Source organism: Hyaloscypha bicolor, assembly GCF_002865645.1.
Source record: "Hyaloscypha bicolor E unplaced genomic scaffold K444scaffold_87, whole genome shotgun sequence".
NCBI classification, from domain to species: Eukaryota; Fungi; Ascomycota; class Leotiomycetes; order Helotiales; family Hyaloscyphaceae; genus Hyaloscypha; species Hyaloscypha bicolor.
This window is the reverse complement of record NW_020194589.1, coordinates 2672674-2691051: the sequence shown is the minus strand read 5'-3', so window position 1 is coordinate 2691051 and position 18378 is coordinate 2672674. Positions and strand designations below refer to the sequence as shown.

Here is an 18378-nt window from a genome sequence, read left to right as displayed (position 1 = left end):
ATGACAGCCTCCACAGGCAGCGCCAGTGACGCGGGACCTGCCTTAAGCCACAAGTCGCTTTCTCAACCCTTGCCCTCGACCTTGACATCATTGGACACATTTGGCGCCACACCTCAGCTAAAATTCAGCCAGGGGCACGCGGTCCCGAGAAATTGACAAGTTCCTGCTTCTCTGTCTCCCTCCTTTTTCTTCACCCCCTCTACCTTCTTCTATGCACAGCCCTTGTCACCACCATTATCAGATCTTTACTTTTCCATGAGCGACCAGGTTCCTTGATCTGCGATCCTCACCACACTCCCTTATGAGACGCACCTCGGTCTCGCTGCCGACGAGAAACGTAGCACACGACCCGCACGAGAAGCCCAACAGATATACTTCCAAAGGCGCAAGGGTTCGCGCCGCCAGCACACTGGAGCGAGTTAAAGCCGCCTGGATGACTCAAAGTCAAAGATCCAGATACCTGAAGACGGGAGGCATTCTGCTCTTCGTTATCTTCCTCTTCTACTATCTGTCCCCGAGTGGCGCCGATGTATATAATGGAGGTCCGCGTGAGTTGCCCTTTTTCTGATAGCCCTGTCGTCGACTTACTTTTTTACAGTGACAAACATAGCAAGTTCCGGTGGTCAAACGGCCTCAGACTCTTCGGTTGGAACAACGAAGTGCTCGAAGTCCAGCGATAAGTCGAAGCCGATCGTCCAATATGCTCTCATGATAGATGCAGGGAGTACTGGTTCTCGAATTCACGTCTATCGATTTAACAATTGTGGAGATACGCCAGAACTGGAGGATGAGATCTTCGAAATGACAAAGAAGAAGGATGGAGGTTCCGGGCTCAGCTCTTACGGGGAGGACGCTGAAGGAGCGGCGAAGAGTCTGGATGTTCTCATGGATGTTGCAATGAAGCACGTTCCAGAGAAGCTGAAGGGTTGTACGCCGCTTGCCGTCAAGGCAACGGCAGGCCTTCGGAAAATGCCAGGAAACCAAGCCCAAAATATCCTCGATGCTGTCCGAACTCGGCTGGAGACAGTGTATCCTTTCCCAGTCCTTTCCAAAGAGGAGAATGGTGTTGCTATCATGGACGGAAGTGATGAGGGCGTCTATGCTTGGATCACCACGAACTACTTACTCGGCAAGATTGGAGGACCTGACGACAGCCCCACCGCCGCAGTTTTTGACCTGGGCGGCGGCTCAACTCAAATCGTATTTGAACCAAGATTCAAGGCTGGCAAAGATGGAATGCCCGAGAAGTTGGCAGAGGGTGATCACAAGTACAAACTTACCTTCGGCGGAAGAAACTTCGAACTCTATCAACACTCTCATCTTGGCTACGGTCTTATGGCCGCTCGCGAGTCCATTCACAAGACTCTCGTCGAGGATATCCACTCAGTCAACCCTGGGGACTCAACCTGGGTCTCGGAGCCAGTCATAAACCCCTGCATTGCACCAGGAATGGCTCGTGCCGTCAAGGTCAAGCTTGATGAAGATCATCCTCTTGGAAAAATGATTACAGTCAACATGACTGGTCCTTCATCTCCAGCTCCAGCCCAATGCCGCAAGCTCGCTGAGAAGATTCTATTCAAAGAAAAGGAGTGCTCACTGACTCCTTGCTCCTTCAATGGTGTCCACCAACCTTCCCTCGAGAAGACCTTTGCCAGAGAGGACGTCTACACCTTTTCTTATTTCTATGACCGCACTGATCCCCTTGGAATGCCCGAATCTTTCACGTTGAAGGAGTTACATCGCTTGACTGATCAAGTATGTGGAGGTGAATCTCACTGGGATGTATTCGAGAGCGTTCCAGGTGCAATCGAGGAGCTGAAAGGACGTCCTGAACACTGCCTTGATCTCAACTTTATGACCGCTCTTCTCCACACTGGATATGAAATGCCAATTGACAGAGAGGTCAAGATTGCCAAGAAGATAAAGGGCAATGAGCTTGGTTGGTGTTTGGGTGCGAGGTAAGCAACATATAAATTATAGTCAAGACCTCCCACTGACCCCTTCCTAGTCTCCCGCTGTTGAGCCAAGGGTCAGGGTGGAAGTGCCGTATCAAGGAGATCTCATGATTGGTTCAAGGGCCATGCATTGCAGGCGTTAGGTTTCTTTTGTCTAATCGGATAAACGCAGCCAAAAGGTCAGCTGTTGGTATATAATTCATTCGAAGTTTGGTCCCCCGGAATCAAGACATGAGATATTTGAACGTAAAGCATTACCCAATCCCGCACTGGGATCGGTCAATCATTACCCACAGAGTCCATGCACGAGTGTTCATAAGATCCAAAACTTTGTGACTTAGCCAGGGAGTGCAATGAGGGCGAATGATGTTGTGGAACCTTGATCGGTCTTGGTTCAAGTTCGACTTCGAGTTCGCAAAAAATAGTTGGTTTTTATCGTTCTCTTGCGAGTACAAAGGATCCTCTGAGCTTTCTCTCTATTACAGTATACAGAGGCCCATCATTGGTCTGTCTCAATCGTCCTCTTCTCTTCCTCTCACCCTATCAACACTCACGTCCATCTCACAACACAACCAATACTAGTGATTCGCTCGTTGTGCAAGTTCCAAAATCCCTAGGCAGTCGAATTGTGTTCGCCATCTAAATGTTTATTAGCCTTCGAAATCCGAGCAACTTCCTTGTTTGAATTGAAGAGGGTGGGCGATGGGCACAGGAATTGAGATAGGATAAGGGCACGATGGAGGTAGCCATTTCTTCCTCTTGCTCTATTTCAACTTTCGGAATGGCACCATCGTTGGAGATTGAACGACTCACAACCTCAGAAATATCGAAAGGCACAATCCAAAAGGAGGCCGAGAGACTTTGAGATCATCGCGAAGGCCATAACCAGAAATAGCATCCGAGAAAGAAAGTCGAGCCCCTCTTGAGTAACCTCGAATCAGGCAATGCTGCAAAAGCGGTAACAGGCACATTTGACACGGGCCACGGCCCTCAGTTTTGACAGGGTAGCGGAAACGAGCAGGTTTGCGTAAGTTTTGGGATCAGAAAGTGCTCTTATTGGCGAGATTGAACACCCTAGACGAGCCATCGGTTGGAAGTTTAGGTAAGGTCCAAGGCTAGTTGGATCTTCGGGGACGCCAAGAACAGGGGTGGGGTAGAATTATCAATATCCTCGAGGGGAACGGAGTAGGAATTCCTTTATGTGAAGTGGGACTTCGGATGTACTCTCCCTTGTGAGTTGAAGCAGACCATCAATTGTTGTCACAGGAATTCTTGAGTGCGAAATTTCTGTTGAATAGCTTCGATTTTGGGGGGGAGTTGAGATCTGCTTTGCACCGAGTTGATTTGGTTTCCAGTTGTTCTAAGAAGAGGACTCCTTATATATATCCCATACAATTGCTTAAATTGCTCTCTCGCTTGTTCGGTGCAACTTTTCATTTTGCCATGAGCCCCAATTGATTACAGAAGGCAGGCCAAAAATGAAGCAGATCCGACAACCATAACCCAAGCTAACATTCCCAACCCACTGTATCCATAATTGCTATTTGCAGCGGAAGGCTTGGTGGATGAGGTTGGACTCGAAGTGGCTGTTCCCGAGCTTGTAGCACTTGCAGTTGCAGTTGAAGGCAAACTGGACAGGGCGGCATCTGCGACGAAAGAGGCAGTCGTACTGGACTCGTTCTTGCAAGAGGCTTGTGTGGCACCGACGCCCGTAACGAAGTTGACTGCCGCACACTGGAAAAGGTCAGTAATGTATTGGCCATTCATATCCTCTTTTGGCTTACCTGGTAGAGGATACCGTCTGGAGAATCTGCAGCAATTCCAATCACACCTTTCGAGCCGGCGAAAGTTGCTGGGACCTTGACAGCTGGCTCACAGAAGTTATTGAGGCCAGTCTGCTGAACGGCAGGCAAGAGATTGGTCCAGTTTCCAGAAGCTGTTTGGTCCAATGTAGCACGAAAGAGCCAAGTCACCTGCGGGTGGAAGGATTGCTGCAAAGTCAGGACATGGTCTTTCCAAATAAAAGGGCGCCTTCTTACCAATGCAAGTACATCTCCGTCAACATGGAAGTCTGTTATGTTGTCCTTGCTGAAATCGACAGAGAAGCCTCCACACGGAGCGTTGCCTTCAATGGCATCGTCAAATCCGACGCTTGGAGGGTAAACCACCACGAAGTGGCCAGCAGCTTGACCAATTAAGGCTGCCAAGAAGCAATTTGAGAGAGTGAATAACTTCACCATGTTTGCGGAGAATAACTTCAAGCGTAAGGTTTGCGATGTGAGATGTTGGTCGAAAGTTGGCAAGAGGGCGAATTTGAGAATGGAAAGAAGGATGCAGAACTCGAAAGTGAAATACAAACCAGTTTTAGTGCACTTGGGAGCTTAGACGAGGGTGCTCATAGTGAATTTCCCAGGGTTCCGAACTCCCATGGCAATTTCGACAAGCATTATAAGCTTCGAAGAGCATTCTGGCGTACTGTTACAGGGTATTTGTGGAGCCATCTTGGCGGCCGGTGAGCAAAACCCACCCGTACATCTCTTGGCTCACGCAGTATTGTTCCGAGAAGCTTCACAGATGCATGAGGCGCCGCTTGGTCCTTGATGATAGTGGGATTGCATCCAGTGCATTGGATGGTTTGGAGGAAGCTTCCAACGCGAGGCCCACCGCGTGAGAACAATTGAGCGAGTTGTGGCTTACTCCGTACTAGCCCCTGCTTGGCAGACTTGCTCAATCCCCCTCACCTCACCAAGACGTCCCGTAGCGGGGGAAAGTCATTTTTCAATCCAGTCAGTTTGCAGCTTCTGTCTGAGCTTTGCTGATTCATGATTAGCTTGTCGGTCTTTCCTCGTGGTATCGTGATACTTTAGTCTTTATCTTCGGCGACGATGCTCAGTGGCAATTTCAAGGAAACAACCATAACATCCCACATGCCAGATCGATATCGTTTCAAGAACAATCCAAAGACAATTATCTGCTACTGATTAATTTTCCTGGGAGATTCCAAAAGTAGCAAAGAACAAGAAGGATTGCTTGGGAGAGGGCCTCCTACCGTCGTCTGAGGAAGGAGTCACCCACCTTCGAGTCTGTCCATTGATATCAACCCAGCAAGATGGATATGAGCAGTATGAATGGGATGGGGATGGACTCGGCATCCAGCCCGATTTTCAGACCATATAATCAGACGCTTGCGCGAGGGTACTGGTATATCATCGGCGGTGTCGTGGCGTTCCTTCTCCTCCTACGAGGGATAGAATATTATCAGATATGGGCTAGGTAAGTGGTTGGCCAATACCTTTGCTCTTTCCGGTACTTAAATCTGACATGCTATATGGCAGGTTGAGGCGTGTTCGAACCAGGAAGTCGATGTTATATCCGACGAAAGTGGATGACCTTCCAATGCAGGTTTTCGCGACTGCGACTGCCATTACAAGAGAATTGAGCTATCCCCAGCCTCATCCAGGGGGATGGCTCTCATTCTTCCGACCTCTTTCCTCTGGCAGGGCGATCGTGATCGCCTGTTATTGGGCTATCATCGCATACATGTTGACGGATCGTGCAATAGTAAATGATGCATACTATTGGGAAAGAGTAGGCTTCCGTGGAGCGTGGATATCAGTCACGCAAGTTCCCCTGGTGTACCTCCTAGCATCCAAGTCGAGCTTCATCGGCTTCATCATCGGAACCTCCCACGAAAGGTTGAACTGGCTACACCGATGGGTTTCCCGTACGCTGCTCGTAAGCGTGACCGTACACGGATTCTTCTTCATGGCTGAGTGGGTAAAGGCAAACTTTGTCACCCTTGAGCTCTCGATGATGCCGGTGGTCAAATATGGTCTTGTAGCGTGGGGTCTCCTGGTTTGGACGTTCTTCACTTCCCTCTCTCCGATGCGTCGTTTGGCCTATGAATTCTTTGTTTTGCAGCACATTGTAACATCAGCAGTCTTTTTATGGGTGCTGTACATCCACGTGCCAAGCTACGCCAGATACAACATCTGGTTTGCAATCGGGGCCCTGTTGTTGGACCGAGCAGTAAGGATTGTTCTGCTCTTGATTCGAAACATCCGAATTCGACGCGCCAAGTCATGTGGTGCAACTCAAAAAATTGGGCACCAGGTCGAGCTTCAAGCGTCGTGTAGTGAGATTGTGGTTATCACCATCAAGGATGTCCATCTCTCCTGGAAAGCCGGTCAACACATGTACCTCTGGCTTCCTCGTCTTGGGCCACTCGAATCCCATCCGTTCACAATCGCCAGTCCTTACAAGAAGGCAGAAGAATGCCACTGCAACCAGATTCAGTTCGCGGTCAGGGTTCAATCTGGTTTCTCCAAACGCATCCACCGATATGCGATGAAGACTCAAGAAACTGGCAACTCACTGACAGGTTTTATTGCTGGGCCATATGGAACACCTCCAAGCTGGGAAGCATACGAATCCTTGATTCTGATATCTGCATCAACTGGAGCGTCCTTCGCTATGCCCATCCTTGAAAGCATTCTTGCCAGCAGGACAACAATATGCACACAGCGAATCCACTTCCTCCTGGCTGTGAGAAAGCGCTCACACATAGATTTCTATGTGCAACGACTCAATACTGCTCTTTCCCATGCAGAAGCTCGAGGAATTGAGCTGAAAGTAGAGATCGCCATTACAAGTGATGCCAGCTCGTTCGTTGAGAGTGAAGAGAGTGATAAGAGTATCGATGATGAGAAGCATCTGCAACCCGAACACGTTGTGGAGAACCTTGGAGAAGAAAAGATCGTAGAGTCTAAACAGGATAAAGAGGAGACAATGATCCACGTCGACTCGATCTCAGCCTCAAGCTTAACATCCTCTCGAAGGACAGCTCCCGTCGTGAGCAAGTGTTGTTGTGACAATGGCGAAGGACCAAGTGGGATCGAGTCCTCTCGCCAGATCGTCTACTCTTATCAACGACCTGATATTGCGACTTTCATTCGGGGCCCAGTCGAGGCGACGGGTGGGGAGACGTCTGTTGCAGTGTGCGGAGGAAAGTCCTTGGTAGCTACCGTGAGAAACGCGGTGGCGAGCTTAAGTGATGAGAGGGCGGTACACAAAGGCACCGGAGCTCAAGGAATACATCTACATGTCGAAGAATACTGTTTTTAAACTTAGTCATGAAAGGCACGGGTTTGAAATATAGGATATGGCGTCTTGGGAAGGATATTCTGCTGCATTTGGGGCAGTATGAACGTGTACATGCTAATGAATAGGAAGCTTTAGACCATCCTAGACCATGACTCAAATGCAATCTACATACCAAGATTCCTGAGCGCCTCCGCCACCAATACGCCTTGATGTCTCCCTTAAAAGAACTCCATATTTGCCATGATTCGGGTTAAACTCGAGAGAGGCTCAGGGGTTTGGTCCCCTTCTATAATTCGTGCTCAACCAGGAGCTTCGTATCTCCAGTACTTGACTCGGACCATTCGTTGGTGGCCCACTGGACTATGAGTTTCTTGGCATCCTCGGACATCGCATAGAAGCCTGGATTGTCTTTCGGGTAGAACATAGCTGCTTAAAGTTAGCGTTATACTCCCTTTTTTTTTTAAAAAAAAAAAAGCAACATACACATATGTGCCCAAGCCTCATCTGCAGCCTCGTCATTGATTGCTTCGTGCCAAAACTCCTTCGACTCCTTCTTGGGCAGATTGCAAAAGGTCCTTTGATTCCCAATAACACTCCCGACCATAGTCTTTCCATCCCCTTTGCTGACAGCCTTCTTCCCCAATCTGGTGTAGAGATTTCCGAATCCGACATGTAACTCTTTGTTCAGCCGCACTATTCCAGCGACTCTCTTCTGCAGCTCAGGTCCCTTCATCAAACAGCCCACAAATTCGAGATGAGACGTTGCCCAAGACCATCCTGATGTGATCTCTTCCCTTTTCAGGTACGCTGCGCCTCCTGCAGCAACCACAGCAGCTCCAGCTCCAGCAATAGCCGCGACCTTCCCCCATCTTTGCCACATTGGTATAGGGGCGTCTGATGGAGGTGGAGCAGGCAATGCTGTTAAGGGTTTCTTGTCTTTGGAACCCTCTGCATCTGCGGCGGCTTTAGTTCCCCAGATTGCTCCTGTAAGCCCGCTCAACTGCGTAAGCGCATTCGTTGCTGTATTGTAATGTTCTTCCGCTCCGTGTGCAACAACGCCAGGCGAGATTCCGAGGTAAGGTGTGTCAAATGCTAAGACGCCTTGAACATATGGAAACATGAAGGAGTTTAGTTCTGGCTTTTTAAGGTCGGCGGGAGCAGAGGTATCGATGGGGAGGTCATTCGTAAGGGCGAGTAAGGTGTCTGCTGCAACGATGCCACCCATCTGTAAAATCATGAAGTCAGCACTGGCGGTTTCCTAAGACAGCCCGGGACAATGGCATCTTTCTTCGGAACGACTTACAGAATGTCCCACTAAAATAGCCCGTACAGAAGGTTCGACGGTGGGGGATGGAGTATGATTTTGGACTTCAATATCGATGACTTTCTCCAGCAGCCTGCTATTATCAACCTCTTCCCATTCGTGATCTGACGTAGCAGCCTACCAATCTCTAAACCTGCTCACGCATTCCTCCAAGGCCCCTCTGGTCTCAAAAGCGGGATACACCAAGAACCGAATGTCCAGTTTCGGAAGCGCATGTTGGACAAGGGCGGTAATGTGGTCGGGAAAGGTTCCAAAGGTTGTATCACCACCCTTTTTGGTCAGCAGGCACTGGGAGATATTAGAGCTTTGAAGTGTACCTTGAAGCCGTGGATGAAGACCAGCAACAGGACCTTACGCATCCTTTCGCATTCCGGGGGGATGAGTTGAGCTCGAGTCTCTCGAAGGTTGAATGCGGAGGAGAACGTGTGCTCAGCCCTGTGGTGGTCTGCCCCACCTCGAGACAGATGCTCCTGCGGTACGACCCCTGGAGACGGGACAACGTCTGTCCGATGACCCAATTCGCAGGTGTTAAATAGCCAAGGTAGGCCAACAAATACGAGTACAAATTTGCTATCATGTCTTCAGGCAGTAGCCGCGATACTGTATACGAGTTATTGCTGTGAGGACACAAGTCTCCTCTGCTCCAAGCTACTTCTCCCGCCAGATCTCAACATGCCTCGAACAGATCGCGACCGCAATACCAAGTCGCTCCCGGGCATCATCACGTTCGCGGTCCTAGGCGCCTTGACCGGTCACAGTCGGGAGCTCAAATCTTTTGACAGTTATGCCATTGCCCGTAACGCAAACCTCAAACGACGGGAATCCATTAACTACGTACCTGTACAAGAACCCACCACTCACCGGAGAGAGCGTGCTCTCACCCCTCCACCTTCTGGAAGGGCCATTTTGCAACCAAGCCAACTCAATGAGCAAATTCAGTCTCCGATGTTCAAACTTTCTGAGGAATTACTGCTACTGATCTATGAAGAAGTTCTTGGTCGCAACCTGTTCCACATTGTCAGGAGAACGACTTCATTCCAACTTGGACATATTGTATGCAAAACCAATATCCCAAGACGCCAAGAAGAATGCAATGAGAATGAATGTCGAGGCTTGAAGGTCCCGACTGGTATTCATGCCAAGACTGGACCAGGTGACGGAGGCCTAATTCCACTTCTTCAGTCATGTCGGAAAATGTAAATCTACTGCTCTTATGTTTCTAAACCCAGTTGCTAAGGGGTATCTTCAGATATATCGACGCAGTCAGAGTGCTGTATTCGTCTAACATATTCGACTTTGACTGTATGGAAACTCTGATCTACTTCTCCACTGCCCTTGTCCCAGCTCGGTTCGACAACCTCATCTCGCTCCAACTGGACTTTCGCTTTCCCCTCTCCCTCTATTTCCATGAAGCAACTCCTCAGAACGACCTCGCTCGCTGGGAAAGAACGTGGAGAATCATCGGGAGTATGAAATCGCTGCAATTCCTCTGGGTTCGTATTGCTTGGCCCAAGCAAGAGATGACTGTTCGTGAAGAGAGGAGGTTCATGGAACCTTTGTGTCAAGTCAGGGAGTTGAATTGTTTTGAAGTGAGCCTACAGTCTGTTATTGGGACGGAATTCGAAAGCGGGAAAGAGGAACACTGGGTTGTTTTCAGGAGAAAGCGCTGAGGGAGAGATGAAAGGATTTCACGAGCTGCGGGGTATACCACTACTTTTGCGTACTTGCTTCATTACCACTTGGTACGTTTGACTTTGCACGTCACGCATTTGGAGGTGGGATCCTCCAAGTGTTATGCTATTCTACAACCTAACAAGTCGGCTAGCTTGAGGAGTACGACACCCGAAGTCGTTAACTACGAATGCGCTCTCCAATATCTGATCAATACTTCTTACAAAATCATTATTTCGTTGCGCTGTTATTTACTGATACCCGAATCTTTGCAAGTCATTCTTCGAGTCTTGCTCATCACACCAGCCTGTGACATCGTACATTTTCCCGTTGGTATTGGATATTAGCAAACGCGCTGGATCTTTTACGGAAATAGGTCCGGGATCTCAGAGCTAAAGGAATTGTTAAAAACAACCACCTAAAAAATTCAAGTGTATCGACAGGAAGGCAGCACTCACCTTTTGAATTTCGCCATCTTAGTGTCCGGCCATCCATCTTTGACGCTTTGTAGAAAGTCTTCTACTTGATTGGTAAAGCCAAAGAAAACATACGCCTCGGGATCGTTTAGCCAAGGGCGTGTAATCTTGACAAGCCGTTTTGCAATACAGTAGTCGAGCTTGACAATGCGTGTGGGCTTGATCAAGCAGGGACCGTAATCCTTGCCTCCACCGACTTTACCGCCCACATAAGGGCAGTACATTCCCTTCTCTAAACGGAGCCAGTGTGGGGTTGGGGTGTGATCCTCTTCGCTCGGCCAGGAGAAAAATTTGCCGTCTTTCATTGGATAACAGACTCGGTTGAGATCGAAGTTGTTTCGATCATCTCGATCGGAGGGGACATCATGTTGAAGAGGGGACAAAGTGTACGGAGATGTTGTCTGCGTGGAGACGACTTTATTCGTGGTGGTTGTAAGATATCGGTTGTCACGGCTTGGGGACATCGAGCTTGACTGCGGCGCTTGCGACTGGCTGGCTCCCTGTCGTGGTTTTCTAGGTGGGGTCGGGGATGCCGCGCTTCGCTCTCCTGCTATGTTCCGTGATATTGTTGGTCGTTGTCGTGCTGCGTTCTGGGGGGCTGTTTGTCGTCGTCCAGCTGGCATCTGGGAAAGCGGTTGCCGATGTGCAGTCGTGATCTCAGACATCTTCGACCTATCGCCCAGCTGAGGCTGGGACAATGCCTTCACGTTTTCCATTTGAGACAAACTGAACTTGTTGTCGGAAGTCCTTGCGCGTTTGACCGAAAGGAGTTTCGCGGACATACCACCCTCATTCCCATCGCCAAAATCAAAATCCAACTCGTCAGGGCGATCTTTGGAGGAATATCCGTTTTGTGGGGAGCCATTCTTGCGCTTTTCTCCAAGCGATTGTGACGGAGTCCTCAACATTGCCCGGCGCTCTCCCTCTAGGGTTGGTGGTACCACGCCTCTGCTCAAACTACCTTCGGACTTAATCGTGTCAGGTTTTTTGAGCCGTGAGGAGGTCTTCGTTGGGGTTCTTGGTGGCAAGCGGACAGTAGCCTCATCAGCGGCTCCTTGCAAACAACCTTCAGGAGTTGCAGCTGCCTTAGCTTGGGGCGGACGTTGTGTCTTGGATAGTGTGCTTTGTGAAGCCGTCGTGGAGGTGCTAAGAAGTGACTTGCAAGGCCCTTTTGGTGCAGGCGTTGCAGTGCTTGGCGCTGGTGTCCTCGAAGGAGCTCGAGCGAGTTCTTTGTGAGAATTGCTACGAGTTGCATTAGCTGCGGCATCCGAATCAGGCTTTGGAGCACTCGCAGCCGGTGTTCTCGCCGAAGTTTGAGCGGCTTCTTGCTGAGGAGTGGTAGGAACTGCATTGGGCGGAGTATTCGATGCCGGCTTTTTGTTTTTAGCAGTCGGTATCTTCGAAGAAGCTCGAGAGTGTTCCCCCTGAGGAGTACCCATCAGAGCGTTTTCAGAGCCGGCCACTCCAGGATTGGGTCCGGTAGTTGCATTCTGAGGAGTACTCGTAGCAGCACACGTAGGGCTACCATCCCGAGGAGTGATCGGACTGACGACTGGTCGATTCAGCGGAGCGCTGGCCTCTGATCGGCTTGGAGTCGCCTCAACCGGTCGTGGAAAGCTTAGCCACAAATTTGTTGCCTTGAGCAAAGGTGATGACTCGACTTGCTTCTCGACCTCGAAGAAAGCCAGTCGTCCGACTTCTGCTTTCTCTTGTTTCTCCTTCACCTCCAGTTCCTTCCTCCGCTGTCTGAATTTCTGCTCCATCAAAGCCTCCTGCTCCCCAACCCGTTCGTCCAAATGAATTTTGGCTTTGAGAGCCTCAGCCTTAGCTTCTTGAATCTTCTTCTCTGTCTCGATTTTGAGGTCAGCTAACTCCTGGACATGACGAGCCTGTAAAGCCTTAAGTTTCCCGTCCTGATCGCTTTGAATGCTCCTCTGACGTTCGGTAGATTGGCATTTTAAATTATCTTGTTCGGTCTTTGCTTTCCCCTGGAAAGCTTCTAGTTCCTTATTGATCGAGGCTTCAAGATCTTCCTTCGCTTTCTGGAGTTGATCCTGATGAGCGTCAGCTTTGGACAGTCACCAACAAAACAATGCCAGAAACGCGCATGCACGCTGAAAGGCAATGGTGACACGCTTCAATGTCTCAAATTGAAATACACACTGAGAACACCAGGAAATGATGGGAGCCGACGCGTTACCCAAAGCTGTGCCTTGTAGTGAAACAGGTCAATCGTCAACTTGGAACAAAATATTGACTTACTCTCATGGAGGCCCAGTGCAGCTCAACACGTCGGTAGGGAGAAGAATCCATCTTTTATGCGCTCATGCAACGGCAACTAGGGTGCAATCTTACCACGCGTTGCCGCCATTAGCCAAGTGTTGTGGTGTTGGGTTGCAAGGTCTAAAGCGAGATCTAGGTCAAGCCTTTAAGGCGAGCGACGAGAACACACTTGAGCGATGGGCAGAATGGAGCCTTGCTAACCTAGTTAGTGAATTGACCAAGTGTATGCCTTTGCAATCCTGAAGTCTGAGGTTCAGCATTGAGTAAAGGCAAACGAGAATTCTAGGTGCTAAAGTGGACCTGCAGACTAGAATGCTACCAAGCACTCAACATTACTTGTCATTTAGTCTACTCATCTGTTTACACACAGTCATTTGCATCAATCGGTACCAATCGTGTCTTGCTATAACCATAAAGTACAATTCTCGCCCGACACGTTAGAAGCACATACATTTGCCATCCAATATTCAGCATCAAGTTGACGTCACACAGCAGCACTGTCACGACGTTCGCATGTCTCGCCGCTGCCATTTCCTAATTCCGAATCGGTAACAAAGGCATTTTCCTAAAGAGAAATCCAAAACAAATTGCATGCTTTCATATTGAAAATAAAACACGGTAAAGTCCTCTTACCACATATCGAATGAGTCAACCCCCTCGACGATAACTTGAATATAATCTCCAGAAGCTATAGAATTCCCCACCAAACAGAGTCCATTGTGCCAGGATTCCGAACTTTACGAAACTTGTAAACTTAGCACAATCTTCAGCCCAGCACCAAATCGGTTGCAGCAAAATTGCAGATCCAGATTCGAAATGTGGCAAAACAATGGCTTAGAAACGTGGGTTAAAGGAGGTTAACTATGGGGAAAAGGATAGAGTTGTTTCTTCTTCAAAAGATTCAACCCCCATACGGCTTATTCTTGAGAAGCAGATTGTCAATATACATTGATAGAATAAGCTCCTTTGCCTTCACGAATTTCGAGGATTGAAGCTAAGCACGATACCAAATGCAGCAAATTTACAACTTCAACCTGGCATTGTGGCAAGATGAGGACCGAGAAAATCTCCCACGGCTTTTAATCATGGGCGAGAACATGGGATGTAGTAAGTAGATCGCATTTCGACCGCTGCCGTCTTCCTCCTAGAAGATTTTGGGAGGTATACAGCAATAAGGTCACCGGCGGAAGACGTTTCGTAACCAGATGACGGAAAGAGCATAGAATTCGGCCTGTCGCTCTTCGGTCATAGCTGCCTTTCCATGAGAACTTGTGGGAGATCACGCTTCAAACGACTCTGCTGAGGAACGACTCCGAGCGAGATGAAGGAGCTGCTAGTGGAAAAGCTGTTGAAGCAATAAATCACGCAGGAGCCATCAAAATGGAGCCGGAGTCTTAGGAGGCTGGGCCCGTTGCTCAGGCCGCTCAGCACTATCATCTTGATGGTGGCAGAGGGCAATGCCCGCATCACAAAGAAGCAATGCGAGAAACCCGAGAACGTTGAGAATGCAAACGTACCTTGACCGCAAACGCCTTTGTCAATAAAGAGCAAGCGTGAAAGTCATGCGGAGCCATATTTCGATGCTATTTCGTTTGTTCTTATGTTAAACCGGAGACAAGGAACCCAAATGGTATCTTGCGGCTTGGTCCTCCCAATCAAAGTAGTCCCCCAAACGCCTGTATCAGCGAGAGCAGTCAATGATCAATCCCATATTGCCCATACTCCATGCTATGCAAATGCAGCGAAAAACCCTCAACCGGCTATGCTTCAACTTATGTACTCTGTGGTAGGATGATGCCAATGTCATCAGAGGCTCATCACAAGAAAACACCGACCCATTTGTCCTTATTCCTAATATCGCTCTCACAATCATCAACGGAACAAAGAAGCTTAGTAGTTTTGCTTTTGCTGCTGGTTGGTGGCTTCGAACTTGCGCGGAAGGAAACAGCGCCGTATTTGCCTGATTGGGCTCGGTTTTGGAAGCAACTATTACAGTATACCTAGAAATAATCAGTACGAGGGTGACGATATCCAGGGGGAATGACCTACGTGACCACATTCCTTCACGACCCAGAACGGGTGCTCTTCCCTATCCTTCCTCGATGGCGCCTTGCCACCCTTTTTTACAATAGGCTCTTCGTCCTTTCTGTGTATCAATTCCTCCTCGCAACTGGGGCAAATAATCGTTTGGCTCTCTTCTGGGGAACGTGTAAATCCTTCCTTCGCGGCTGGAGGTGCAACATGCTGTGGTTTTCGGTCCACAAAAGCGTGGTGTTGATAATTCATGAGCCCTGGCATAACCTGTTCGTCGTGGAATGCCTGTATATGGTCCATGATTTCTTGACCCATTCGTGCCGCAATGTGATATTCAGCTTCCGCAGGAATTCGACCGCGCCTTTCCACTCTTCCACTGACTCCAATGACAACTCCGTGACGATGAGTGGGAAAGACTCTGTTGATCGGTTGAGGTGGCAAGGGCACAAAAAGTGAGGGTGAATCGTCTCGTCTAGCGGGTGGAACAGGCCGAGCAGCACTCGGGCGAGGAAGAGGCAGTTGACGTCCTCCCATAATTATGATATCAGGTTCGCCATTGTCGTCCGTCAAATCAATGAAGTCCCCGAGACTGACTGCATCACTTCTCCCAAGCTGTGGTGGTCTTTGGGATCGGCTCCGTTCCTCATCGTTCCGACTAGGTAACGGTAGTTCCTCGGGCTCGTCCGTGAGATCAATAATGGTCTGGGAGGCCCGGTGCTCGAGGCGTGGCCGCTGCTGAGAGTGGGAACGCGCTGGCATCTCTTCCGAAGCTCTTTGTAAATGTTGGTTGTGGGGATGGGAAGTGCGGCGCCTATCGAGGACGGAGGCGAGGTTTTCGTTAGAAGGTGCTCTGGAGTACCGGTGGGAGAAGAAATTCGAAGTAGAGGGATCTCCAAAATTCATAGGAGAGGGTGAGAGTGTTGCTGGATGTGACATTTCGGTGAAAGATCTCTGTGGTCGAGTAATCACGTTAGATCGGGCCAAAAGCTCGGAATCGTGGGTGGGGTCCTACTTTGTGGCGCTGGGACTCTGGTGACCATATATCCATCACATTCGTATGTAGAATTCAAGGTCTCTCGCTGGCATCGAGAAGGTACCGGAGGTGTGTATGAATGCTGGTGGTTCAGCTCGTGGTGCAGCCGCAATGGGCGGATGGCGAATCTGGTGTTGTGTTGACGTTGAAAAGGATGTGGTTCCCGAGCGTGTGAGATCAGAGGTCCTAGCGGCCTTCGCTAGGATGTCGCCGCACTGCTTAAATCCGACTGAGCGCCTTCGAGATGCGATGGGTCGACTGCTACCTGCTTGCCTAGTTTGAAGGACGAAGGGATTCCAAATTAGTAATTTATGGGTTCAGGAGGCGGCAAGAAGAAGCAAAGGCTCAAAACACAATTTCGCAAGGGCCGCGGACAGCAGGCGCAAAGCTCCAAAAATCCCTGTAGCGGCGATCAAAAATAGAAGGAACAAGCGTCGCAGAACCGCAAATTACGAACTATTGTTTACCCCGAATTTCTTTCAGCACCATAGGCAGGACGAGGCATCTTCGCCTCCCGCTGAGTCGCCCATTACTTGAGTCAATCCACATCCCATTCACACATTACTGCCTGGTTCAGGATCCGAGCATTCACGTGCAACAGTTTCATTCATTTTCCCAGTGCATCACCTCTCACTCCTGTCCTGCTTGCTTTCTAGAATTACATGCAAGAGAGACTGTCCAGATTTGCTTTTGTCAGAAGCCAGAATGTCAAAGTCCAAACTCCATAAAATCCCATCTTCATCCAAGTACTGTTATAACACCATCACCGTTGACCGTGATCAAGGTCTTTGCCTCTGGTCCCCATGCAACTGCAGTAGCCGGAACAGCGGTGCTAATGACGTCTGACCATGACTTCGATGTCTTGGTATACTGTGAGATGGTGAGGCCTCGGGGGCCGGAGGCTGCCAGATACTGGCCGGTGTAGTCCCATCGGATGCTGTCAACCTGTCCACCAATTTCGAGCACCTTGGCTTCCGCAGCCTTGCCCTCCTTTCGCAAGTCGAAAATAACCACGCTGTTGGAGCCTTTCGCAACACCTGCAAACCAGATGCCATTTTCTGAGAAGGCAATATCCTGTACGGGGCCTTCCAGATCGAAGTTTGCAGCATTTTCGCCTGTCTTGACATGGAACAGCTTGATCTGCCCGTCAGTGCCTCCAGCTGCAAATAGATGCCCATCCGGATGGAATGCAGCAGTGGTGAGTTCTGCGAATTTATTGTTAATATTTCCCAATACAGTTTCATGGGATCCCATACCTGAATTGCTGTAAACCTGAGTAACAGCCTTACCTCCCGGTAAATCGTAGAAAACGAAGCTCTTGTCGACTCCGACTGAAGCAAGAATATCACCACTTGGATGCAGCGCCAAGCCGTTTGCACTCCCTGCATGTGATGCGAATGAAATCTCGCTGTCCCCAAAGACCCTTACCGCCCCTGAAGCAGTAGAAACAACTGGTTGGTTGCCAAACCATACCGAATCTGTCACAGCAGCACCAGCCTTGAATGATTCCACCACCTTGTTTTCAGGGATAGAAAAGATTCCAGCAACACCATCATTTCCACCAAAGACAACTAATTGGCCAGCCTCGTCCACAGCAAGAGATTTTGCTCCAGGATATAAAGCTTTGGAAGTAGTCGCAACGCCAAATTTCTCAATGAGCTCCGCGTCAGCCCATTCTTTTGGCACTGGCCGCTTTCGGCGGCTCTTGGAAAGTCTATTAATAATTAGCATTCTGCTGTCTTTGGCGTGGACCTTGGACTCATACTTTTCTTGAGTGGCATCCACCTTCGCTGCCAACTCGTCTGGAAGGCCTTGACTATCAATTTGCATGGCATCCCCATTGCTCGCGCCACCAGCATTAATCGTCACTTTTGATAACGCATCTCTAGCCTCGTCGCGCTCCCTCGTCAGACGGGCGATGACTCTAACTGCGGCATCATGCTGATACAACGCCGTAGCCAATTCCTGCCGAGTTTGCTGCAACTGTTGCCGCAGGTTGAAAGACTCGAGAGCTAAGGCATCCCATTCGTTTTGGAAGGTCGAGAGGAGAGAGGGAATGGATGTGAGAGTCGGTGGTCGAGGAGCGACTATTCTCGAGGACTTGAGATCGATGAGGTCTGTAATCTCCAACTCTTCTCCGTTCACAGGGTCCTTATGGTTCTCTGCGATATAAGTTTCGATCAAGCGCTTCTCATAGACATTGCCTACCACAAGTCAGTCTTGCATTGAGTAGAGAGCGCTGGTGCCTTTCTTACCACTCTTCGAGGAAGCGACTGGATGCTGTGGAGCTTCGCCGGATACTGTACGCGGTCAGTACCGGACTGTGACTGTCGGGAGATCGAATGGAAATACTTACTTGAGCACAACATCTCTAATCACGTCGAAGATCGAGTTCTGAGCTTTGGCGCATCAAATCGTTAAGCAGAACTTCAACTTTGAAGGCGCTGGAAATTTGTGACGCTAGTGCCCAATCAGGTCTAGACTCATTTTCAGCTATCT

At 49.3% G+C, this 18378-nt stretch overlaps 8 protein-coding genes across 8 annotated transcripts; 3 read left to right on the top strand and 5 right to left on the bottom strand.

The window, feature by feature from the left end:
- The first annotated feature begins 78 nt into the window (after positions 1-78).
- Positions 79-2483, top strand: K444DRAFT_613914 (guanosine-diphosphatase-like protein). Its single transcript, XM_024880436.1, has 3 exons — positions 79-548; positions 599-1958; positions 2009-2483. The coding sequence occupies exons 1-3, from the start codon at positions 302-304 to the stop codon at positions 2064-2066; spliced, it is 1665 nt and encodes a 554-aa protein (XP_024736029.1). The 5' UTR covers positions 79-301; the 3' UTR covers positions 2067-2483.
- Positions 2484-3413: 930 nt separating this feature from the next.
- Positions 3414-4195, bottom strand: K444DRAFT_531740 (uncharacterized protein; the record flags this gene model as incomplete). The annotated part of the gene is made up of 3 exons (XM_024875019.1): positions 3414-3689; positions 3740-3946; positions 3995-4195. The coding sequence occupies 3 exons, from the start codon at positions 4193-4195 to the stop codon at positions 3414-3416; spliced, it is 684 nt and encodes a 227-aa protein (XP_024736028.1).
- Positions 4196-5070: 875 nt separating this feature from the next.
- Positions 5071-7079, top strand: K444DRAFT_531631 (uncharacterized protein; the record flags this gene model as incomplete). The annotated part of the gene is made up of 2 exons (XM_024875006.1): positions 5071-5228; positions 5291-7079. 2 exons carry the CDS (start codon positions 5071-5073, stop codon positions 7077-7079), a joined length of 1947 nt encoding a protein of 648 aa, XP_024736027.1.
- Positions 7080-7344: 265 nt separating this feature from the next.
- On the bottom strand, positions 7345-8741 carry K444DRAFT_643799 (uncharacterized protein; the record flags this gene model as incomplete). The annotated part of the gene is made up of 5 exons (XM_024884894.1): positions 7345-7484; positions 7542-8283; positions 8362-8455; positions 8504-8652; positions 8700-8741. The coding sequence occupies 5 exons, from the start codon at positions 8739-8741 to the stop codon at positions 7345-7347; spliced, it is 1167 nt and encodes a 388-aa protein (XP_024736026.1).
- A 202-nt stretch (positions 8742-8943) lies between these two features.
- K444DRAFT_613911 (uncharacterized protein) lies at positions 8944-10500 on the top strand. The gene is made up of 3 exons (XM_024880435.1): positions 8944-9578; positions 9632-10124; positions 10208-10500. The coding sequence occupies exons 1-2, from the start codon at positions 9055-9057 to the stop codon at positions 10050-10052; spliced, it is 945 nt and encodes a 314-aa protein (XP_024736025.1). The 5' UTR covers positions 8944-9054; the 3' UTR covers positions 10053-10124; positions 10208-10500.
- K444DRAFT_630742 (uncharacterized protein) lies at positions 10418-12797 on the bottom strand (the record flags this gene model as incomplete). The annotated part of the gene is made up of 3 exons (XM_024883258.1): positions 10418-10445; positions 10512-12583; positions 12792-12797. 3 exons carry the CDS (start codon positions 12795-12797, stop codon positions 10418-10420), a joined length of 2106 nt encoding a protein of 701 aa, XP_024736024.1.
- A 1821-nt stretch (positions 12798-14618) lies between these two features.
- K444DRAFT_424354 (uncharacterized protein) lies at positions 14619-16276 on the bottom strand. The gene is made up of 3 exons (XM_024872732.1): positions 15859-16276; positions 14862-15797; positions 14619-14812 (listed from the first exon to the last, which is right to left on the bottom strand). The coding sequence occupies exons 1-3, from the start codon at positions 15892-15894 to the stop codon at positions 14630-14632; spliced, it is 1155 nt and encodes a 384-aa protein (XP_024736023.1). The 5' UTR covers positions 15895-16276; the 3' UTR covers positions 14619-14629.
- Positions 16256-18341, bottom strand: K444DRAFT_424348 (Prp19-domain-containing protein). Its single transcript, XM_024872731.1, has 5 exons — positions 18236-18341; positions 18135-18179; positions 17645-18083; positions 17136-17593; positions 16256-17084 (listed from the first exon to the last, which is right to left on the bottom strand). The coding sequence occupies exons 1-5, from the start codon at positions 18246-18248 to the stop codon at positions 16618-16620; spliced, it is 1422 nt and encodes a 473-aa protein (XP_024736022.1). The 5' UTR covers positions 18249-18341; the 3' UTR covers positions 16256-16617.
- Positions 18342-18378: the final 37 nt, after the last annotated feature.

Excerpts from the sequence above, each read along its gene's own strand:
- K444DRAFT_613914 (XM_024880436.1), top strand. The coding sequence starts at position 302 with ATGAGACGCACCTCGGTCTCGCTGCCGACGAGAAACGTAGCACACGAC. Across the intron at positions 549-598 it reads TGTATATAATGGAGGTCCGC|TGACAAACATAGCAAGTTCC; the intron begins GTGAGTTGCCCT and ends ACTTTTTTACAG. Across the intron at positions 1,959-2,008 it reads GGTTGGTGTTTGGGTGCGAG|TCTCCCGCTGTTGAGCCAAG; the intron begins GTAAGCAACATA and ends ACCCCTTCCTAG.
- K444DRAFT_613911 (XM_024880435.1), top strand. The coding sequence starts at position 9,055 with ATGCCTCGAACAGATCGCGACCGCAATACCAAGTCGCTCCCGGGCATC. Across the intron at positions 9,579-9,631 it reads CTTCAGTCATGTCGGAAAAT|ATATATCGACGCAGTCAGAG; the intron begins GTAAATCTACTG and ends GGGTATCTTCAG.
- K444DRAFT_424354 (XM_024872732.1), bottom strand. The coding sequence starts at position 15,894 with ATGGATATATGGTCACCAGAGTCCCAGCGCCACAAA. Across the intron at positions 15,798-15,858 it reads CAGAGTCCCAGCGCCACAAA|AGATCTTTCACCGAAATGTC; the intron begins GTAGGACCCCAC and ends ACTCGACCACAG. Across the intron at positions 14,813-14,861 it reads TCGTGAAGGAATGTGGTCAC|GTATACTGTAATAGTTGCTT; the intron begins GTAGGTCATTCC and ends GATTATTTCTAG.
- K444DRAFT_424348 (XM_024872731.1), bottom strand. Across the intron at positions 18,084-18,134 it reads AGTCGCTTCCTCGAAGAGTG|GCAATGTCTATGAGAAGCGC; the intron begins GTAAGAAAGGCA and ends GACTTGTGGTAG. Across the intron at positions 17,594-17,644 it reads GTGGATGCCACTCAAGAAAA|ACTTTCCAAGAGCCGCCGAA; the intron begins GTATGAGTCCAA and ends AATTATTAATAG.